General features: G+C 44.2%; 1 protein-coding gene across 1 annotated transcript; it reads right to left on the bottom strand.

Moving 5' to 3' along the window:
- Window positions 1-6,390: 6,390 nt before the first annotated feature.
- Window positions 6,391-8,429, bottom strand: fam43b (family with sequence similarity 43 member B). Its single transcript, XM_064956076.1, has one exon. The coding sequence runs from the start codon at window positions 8,277-8,279 to the stop codon at window positions 7,281-7,283; it is 999 nt and encodes a 332-aa protein (XP_064812148.1). The 5' UTR covers window positions 8,280-8,429; the 3' UTR covers window positions 6,391-7,280.
- Between the last annotated feature and the right edge of the window lie 244 nt (window positions 8,430-8,673).

Raw genomic sequence — 8,673 nt, forward strand, 5'->3', positions numbered from 1 at the left:
ACCTGTTTGTTGTGATTGAGTGGGGGGAAACCGCTGGGGGCAAGGGAAATATAAGATATCCCGTAAGAGCGTTCGTGCAAAACCCGACGCAATGCAAGAAGTCTAAACGGTTTGGCCATGTGTCAAGTGTTTGCAGACGGAAGGAATGTGTTATTGAAGCGTGAATGTAAAATGTTGCAACTGTGGTGTGGATCATATTCCCGAATTCCCTGAGTGCCCTGTTAGGGTGAAAGAGGTTGAGGGGTCAAGGATCAGGGCTGTACAGCAAATCTCCTACTGTATGTGGAGGCGGTGAAGAGCGTTGAAAGGGCAAGAGGCCACAGTTCTGAAGAACATATGGCGGTGGATGGACCACAACCAGTTGCAAATGTTATACGTCAATCAAGTGATCTGGATACACTTATTGTGACGCTGGCGGATTTTGTAGTATTTATAGCCACAGTTATTAACTGTACTGCACAAGTGTCCAAGACGTCCATGAAGCTGGACATCATATCTGCAGCCGAGAAGTGTTTGGGCCTCCAAGATTGAATGAGAGAAGCACTGCAAGAACTACTGTTGCCAGTAAATGTCCTGCCCTTACAGGATCCCTCGGAGCCCTTGTAGGGACCTGATTAGAGCGGAAAAACAGGCTGATTGAATTTAATACCATTTTTGTTATTGATAGCTTGTATGGATTTTCTTTTGACATGTTCTCTCATAATACATTTGTAATTCTTTACCCTGCGTTATTTAGATTTTTGGGGGGATCCTAATTATATACCTGTACAGTAGGTGGCAGAATGCACATATAATTGTTGCAAACGCCATTATACCAAAGAGGGAGAAGAAGCTGAGGGCAAGGTCATGACAGATGGGTGAGTCTTGGTGGTGGCAAGGACACACCCAAGAAACACCCACATCAAACCACACCCCAAGCCAACTCACGTTTGTCTTCTGTCGTGGCTGCCAGATTTTCTTGAGGAGCAAGCAATAGGCCAAATCAGGGGGTGCAGTTCTCCTTTAGGTACCTCGCTCAAGGGCACATCAACAGATAAGAAGGCTTAAAATACATGATTCCTCTCTGAGTAGCAAAGGTTTTAATGTACACAGCTATGTACATGTGAGCTTCTTAGATGAAATATTTATTCTGCCGTTGAGAGTTTTAAGTGGACAGGCTAGTAATGGTGGGATCGTTGGAAAGTACAGTTAATGTCTTTACATAAAACCAGCTCCAGTGCATTACATAAAAAAAGTGCATTACATAAAACCAGCTCTATTAAATCTGAGGAAATGACTTTGCTCCCAGTGAGTATTAATACAGACTGAGCATAAAGATTCAAGGCAGTGAAATGTACTGTTTCAGTATTATGAATTTACCAACACCTTCGCCATGCTTTTCTAAGACACTGGAACAGTGCATTTAGGCTTGCCCTCACTATCCTACAAGAGAAAAGTAGAATATTAAATATTCTACCATTTCATTGACTTAGCATGCATACAGTACAGGCTAAAGAAGGACTGTCTAGGCAGTGGTTGTTTATTTATTACATTCCTATCAGACTCTATTTGTTATGATGGAATAACACCATAAAGGTTTAATGGTAGTAACTTACCCCTGGTCCTCATGAATTACAACATTGTTTCGCAGATTTTTAAGGCCACAGGTTTTATGGGTTCTGAATCAGACGCTGTAGAGTACAAATGGCTGAACATAACAGAGTTGTGTGTGTGTGTGTGTGTGTGTGTGTGTGTGTGTGTGTGTGTGTGTGTGTGTGTGTGTGTGTGTGTGTGTGTGTGTGTGTGTGTGTGTGTTTCTGACTATATTGAAGTATTCCTTCCCCCTTTCTGAAGGGCCATACAATATTCATCACAAACAAGTCTTTATTTGTCAACTATGTCAAGGAGCCGAAGCCTCGTGGGGAGGCTGCTTGGGTGGAAATAATGCTGTATAATGATAATCATCATAGTGATGCCTTTGACAGTAGAGATTATTTTCTTCTCTGTTTTTTGACAGCTTTGCGTAACAGCAAAACACGGGCCAGGTCATCTCATTTGCAACTTGCAAGGTGTGCAAGTCTTTTTTTTTAGGAGCACATTTTAAGAGATTCAAGAAATGGAAAAGGTCAGCAAGCTTAGTTGGTTTGGAGCTCAGTGGGGTTGCATTTTGTCCAGTTTGTCACACAATTTGACTTCTACAAACACTACATGACCAAAAGTATGTGGACACCTGCTTGTCTAACATGTCATTCCAAAATCATGGCCATTAATATGGAGTTGGTCCCCCCTTTGCTGCTATAACAGCCTACACATTTCTGGGAAGGCTTTCCACTAGATGTTGGAACATTGCTGTGGGGACTTGCTTTCATTCATCCATAACAGCATTAGTGTGGTCGGGCACTGATATTGGGCGATTAGGCCTGGCTCACAGTCGGCATTCCGATTCATCCCAAAGGTGTTCGATTGAGTTAAGGTCAGGGCTCTGTACAGGCCAGTCAAGTTCTTCCACTCCGATCTCAACAAATTATTTCTGTATGGACTTCGCTTTGTGCACAAGGGCATTGTCATGCTGAAACAGGAAAGGGTCTTCCCCAAACTGTTGCCACAAAGTTGGAAGCACATAATCATTTAGAATATCATTGTATGCTGTAGTGTTAAGATTTCTCTTCACTGGAACTAAGGGTCATAGCCCAAATCATGAAAAACAGCCCCAGACCATTATTCCTCCTCCACCAACCTTTACAGTTGGCACTATGCATTGGGGCAGGTAGCGTTCACCTGGCATCCGCCAAACCCAGATTCATCCATATGACTGCCAGATGGTCACTCCAGAACTGACTTGCTGAAAAGCTGGTATCCTATAACGGTGCAATGGTGAAAGTCACTGAGCTCTTCAGTAAGGCCATTCCACTGTCAATGTTTGTCTATGGAGATTGCATGGCAGTGTGCTTGATTTTATACACCTGTCAGCAACGAGTTTGACTGAAATAGCCAAATCACTAATTTGAAGGGGTGTCCACATACTTTTGTACATATACAGTAGTGTATCTCTCCTGGGATGGATTCGCATCCCACCCTGTGTAATGCCCAGGTCTTCCATATAGTAGGCCTAGATTCAGATGTATGGCACGATACAGATGCACAGTAATAATTCCAGTAACATTGTTTGTCTTACGGCATTCACGCATTAATGTGTTATGTTATATCCAATTTGCCCATCTGCACACGACACACAGTAATAATTCCAGCAACATTGTTTGTCTTGTGGCCTCCATTCATTACTGTGTTATGTCTGGCATGGGCGCACTTAGCGGAGGAGCCGTACAGCGTGTTGTGTAAACGGGTGCGTTCCCAGCAAAACAGAGCCAATGTGAACCGACGGTAGCAGAGCAGGCTAGGTGGCTCATGGTACATCATGGATGTCTTCCCAGAATACTGGGGCTCAATCGCTATCTCACCATCTATTCCAGAGGCTTGTTGGCAGCGAATCAGCCACCGGAGACTGGTGTTCTTAATGAACATGAAAGAAATCTAATCAAACACGAGGCAAGACACATGGTGTGTTATGTGTTGCCCACATAATATGTGGAACACACATACATGGAATTGCTGTAAAACGCAACATATTATGCAGCAGTGAAGAACAAAGAGGTAGCAGGGAGTCTGTGGGGGACATGGTGAGGTTGCTCTGCCCTCGCAGCTGTTCTCTACCTGGCTTTCCCAGTATCTCTCTCTCTCTCTCTATCTGTAATCTAGTGAATAACGCTCAGGGCAGTGTGACACCACCACAGGCACATCCTCGTCGCCTGGTGTGCTGGGGAATACGATGTTGCGTTCCACAGCAGTTCCACGTCCGTGTGTCCCAGGAAAAAGAGCCTTTGGAGAATGTGCTAATCAGCTCTCCTGGACACCAGGCAGCAAGAGGAGAGGGAACAAGGTATGCTGTGGGCAAGACATTTCGGATCAATGAGCCATCGCTCAGAAGGGAGAGGTGACAGAGCGTGTGTGGGTGTGTGGGTGTGTGTGTCCGCATGTGTGTGAGTGTGTTTGTGGTGATTCTGTTGGGGGAGGGGGCGCACATGCATGTGTATGGAAATATTTATTTCACCCCAAGGACCAAATCAGATATTTTATATTACATTTCACATTAGTTCTCAATAAAAAGCTATCTATAATAAATGTACTCTATAAATACAAAAGTATGTGGACACCCCTTCAAATTAGTGGATTCGGCTACTACAGCCACACCCGTTGCTGGCAGGTGTATAAAATTGAGCACACAGCCATGAAATCTCCATAGATAAACATTAGCAGTAGAATGGCCTTACTGAAGAGCTCAGTGACTTTCAATGTGACACCGCCACCTTTCCAACAAGCCAGTTCGCAACATTTTTTCCCTGCAACTGTAAGTGTTGTTATTGTGAAGCCATTGGACTCTGGAGCAGTGGGAACTCATTATCTGGAGTGATGAATCAAGCTAAACCATCTGGCAGGTTGCCGGTCAAATCTGGGTTTGACGCCCCAATACATAGTGCCAACTGTAAAGTTTGGCGGAGGAGGAATAATGGTCTGGGGCTGTTTTTCATGGTTCGGGCTAGGTCCCTTGGTTCCAGTGAAGGGGAATCTTAACGCTTCAACATACAATAACATTCTAAACGATTCCAACTTTAAGGCAACAGTTTGGGGTAGGTCCTTTGTGGTTTCAGCATGACAATGCCCTCGTGCACAAAGCGAGGTCCATACACAAATGGTTTGTAGAGATCAGTGTGGAAGAACTTGACTGGCCTGCAAAGATCCCTGACCTCAACTCCATCAAACACCTTTGGGATGAATCGGAGCGCCGACTGCGAGACAGGCCTAATCGCCCAACCTCAATAAAAAAATATGTATAGAAAATAATATGCGCTTGTGCTGAATGGAAGCAAGTCCCGGCAGCAATGTTCCAACATCTAGTGGAAATCCTTCCCAGAAGAGCTGCTGTTGCTGTGGCAGCAAAGGGGGGACCAACTTCATATTAATGGCCATGATTTTGGAATGACATGTTTGACAACCAGGTGTCCACATACTTTTGATCATGTAGTGTATTTTCACACAAAATACAAAATGAACTGTATGTATTGTCTTTTGTATTCCACTAAGGTGGACTAGGGTAGATTTGTGGTTGGGAGTTTCCTGATTGTTTCCCTACAGACTGGTGATCCTCTACCTTCTCAGAGGAAGTTTATTAGTGAATATATTGACAACAACAGTTCCAGAAAATCTCACCAAAGACCAATCCATCTCAATCATTTAAACCGGAGTAAGTTGAACTGGCTCTGTGTTCTGCAAGCTCGGCAAACGAAAAACGACAGGAAGCCTCCTGTATGGCGAAGCCACAACAGGTCAGTTTGTTTGTTACATAACTAAACATTGTAAATATACACATTTGTGATGTGTTTTGAAGTGTGAATGTTATATTGTATTATTATTTACCAAAAGCTGCAGGAACTGGAGAAATGTATAATTATGATAATTATGCTTAAAAAGTATATATCCGTTTAAGAGAACTAGAATATCCTTTTTGTGAGCATTTCATTAGAATATCACATCACAAATGAATTTGGTCTGATATCTTGATTAGCATATTGACAGTAAAAAAGTATGACGGCTTCCTGGTATCCGTCTCAGTTCAGTTGGTTCTGTATCAGTCTGACAGGCGGCCCACTCTTGCCTAGGCAGGGAATTGGTTATTTTCCTGAACTATTCAATGCTCTGATTAATTGGTTCACTCCGAGGAAAGGGCTGAGTGGCCAATACCAGCCCAGCAGAGATTGGTCCGTCCGATCTACATCTAACCAAGTGGCAAGGTCCAATTTAGATGTGGTTTAATGTGGCGCGACTGTTTATGTCTTGTGGTGGTGGATACTAAACAAGACACCTCTTCGGGTAATTGTGGCCCTGAGAAGCTTTGTGTTTAGTTGATTTCTTTGTTGTTCCATATTTTGTTTAGACTAACTTCCTAACATAGAATATTGTGGAGATGAGAATCAAATCAAGCTCTCAGATTTACCATAATCAGACAAAGGCTCTATGCTCAGCTTTGATTGTCAGTAGCTGTCTAAATTTGTCACTCATATACAAAAATGAAATTCTGAGGGTATTTTTTTATTGCTTATTACACAATAGCTTAATTTCATGTAGATGTAACAAAGATCACAATCACAATGTTTTTGTTAAATAGTAAAGACTCAGTCTTTAAGAAATTAGATCAAAGAATAGACTAAATATTTTGTGGTCTGGTTCCTTCACCTGCTAGAAACAGATGTATCTTTCTTTTCTCAGTGTGTCTGCCATTTTGAGAGGGAAAAGGTCCGGCAGTCATGCAAACACATCCTTAATCCCGCTGATAGAAATATAATACACACTCAGGGGGCATGTATCTCTGTTTTGTTTATAGGTAAAACAACAAATGTTCAAAAACGACACATATTTGTGCATACTCTCATTTGTCTCCTTGGTCACGAATGTATCACAGTGTGGAGATATCACATAACAACAGCCGTGAGATCAAAGGCGTCTCATTGAGAAAGACAAAAGACTCAGCATTAAATGTCACTGTGGATATAAATAATATGTAGGGCTTTAACAAATGGCAGCAATAAACATGTCAACTCAATGGCTTGATTCCCAAATTATAGCCTAATTCATTAATCTGCTGTTGTAAAACTGTATTAAACTTCTGCTCGGGGTTGAACGCACTCAGAAAGGTCAACTGTGGAAAATCACATTATACACACGGTCTTAGTAGAAAGTATACATATTTTTCATATAAACAACCTCTCTGAAAAAGTACAAGTCCATCAAAATGTGCGTACCTTAAAACACTGTATTTACAAAATATCAAGTTACACAGAGACGTAAAAACAATTTGGGTTTGGGTGATATGTGAGACCTGGCAGTACTATGACGAGCTCAGTGTTAGTTCTCTCAAAAGTCTCGGAAATTGTTCCCTTTTTAATTGTGCTATTATCCGTCTCTCACACAACCCTCATTGTAAAACACTCAGTCTCACCAAATTGTTACAGTAAATTGAAATGGACGAACCAGAGTCTGTCTGAGCCGTCTGAAAATATATATTCCTTTCCCAAACAGAGATTTTCTTCCTTCCTTGACCCAGAAGAGCACTGGAGGAGAACTTCCCTGACAGACACTGCAAATTGTGGACAACAGGAAAGAGCCAGGGAAAGTAGGTGACCAGTGAAAGGAGAAGAGGACGAATGTGGCTCTGTGGTAATATGACACCATATCCACGTACTCTCCTCTCACACTAGAGAACTGACAAATGTCAATGTGTTGTTGTTGCTGTCGCTGATGCTTATGTTGATGTTGATATAGCACTCGTCCAGTCCATTAACTATGTCCCCTTGGCTCATCTCACATGACCCATATGACTGAGTTAGGTCAGTGTCCTTTAGAGCTTCTTCATCTCCCTCATACCCTTCTTCCTCCACCTTCTCATGCTCCACCTCTTCCTCCTCTTCTTCCTCCTCTGTGATGGAACAGAGACGGGTGGTGCTGGGGCCTCCAGGGCTGTCGGCAGGTGGCCGGTAGTGGCATTGCCCGTTGAGCAGCTTCCTCAGAGGCATCAGCGGCACCATGTCCTCCCCCAGCAGCTGCTGTTGGCAGTGCCTGAAATCACTCTGCCTCTTCAGCCGCTTGAACTCACTGAAGGCTGAGGTGGACGTCTGGTAGAGACTATGTGCGATGGCCCTGGCCTTCTCTGACTTGCTGACCAGAACAGCATGGCACCGGAGAACCACTGCCTTGTTCTTGACCTGATGTCTGTAGATCCAGGCTAGGATCTTGGGCCGGCAGGGGTCAGCTGTGCAGCAGGTGATCCGGTTCAGAGAGTATAGGTGGGTGGGCTTCTTCTTGCCTGTCTTGTCTGTGCCCATCCGGATGCCCTGCAGACCCACTGTTAACATCATCTTGACGCTCTGCTCTCCGTAGTTACTCCTTTGCCAGATCTTAGCCACAGGGTCCTGTGTGCAGCCTCCTCCTTTAGCTGTGATGGTGACGATGCTTCCCAGGTAACGAACGTTGTAGGTGTGCTCCTCTTTATTGAGCTCTACCGTCTGCCTCTTGCTCTGGAAAACGGAGCCCAGCCAGTCAAAGGGAGTGGAGTCAGGGAGCAGGTCGGGACAGGAGCGCACCAGGGAGGAGATGATGGACTGGTAGGTCAGCCCCACTCCAAGGCTCTTAGGCTTTGTCTTGGCCTCATCCTCCACAAGAACAAACTTACTTCTTCTCCAGGGCAGCATGGTGCAGGCTGAGTGAGTTTGAGGCAGCGAGCCCTCCTGCCTGTGTGTTTTTGTCAGCAAAATAGAGAGAGAGAGAGAGTGAGAGAGAGAGAGAGAGAGAGCAGAGAGAAAGAGGGAGGGAGAGAAATAAATAGAAGCCTCCCTGCCAAGCACAGAGGAAAGACTGAGAGCTGCGAGCCTCAGCCAGTCTGTTCCACCAATTGCTCCTCCTTCCTCTCCTCCTCCCTCCTCCTCATCTGTCTGCATCATCCAGCTCTGATCAGTGCTGGAGACTTAGCCCCGTGCTTCAGAAACACCCCTCTTCCTCCACTGTTTTCATTCCAAATAGCTCGCCAACCCCTCTCATTTATCTGTCCAGGTCTGAGAAGGAGATTGGGATTTCTCTGTATTTATG

Source organism: Oncorhynchus masou, chromosome 33 (assembly GCF_036934945.1).
Source record: "Oncorhynchus masou masou isolate Uvic2021 chromosome 33, UVic_Omas_1.1, whole genome shotgun sequence".
NCBI classification, from domain to species: Eukaryota; Metazoa; Chordata; class Actinopteri; order Salmoniformes; family Salmonidae; genus Oncorhynchus; species Oncorhynchus masou.

Bases quoted from the DNA above. Each gene is read 5' to 3' on its own strand.
- fam43b (XM_064956076.1), bottom strand. From the start codon at position 8,279: ATGCTGCCCTGGAGAAGAAGTAAGTTTGTTCTTGTGGAGGATGAGGCC.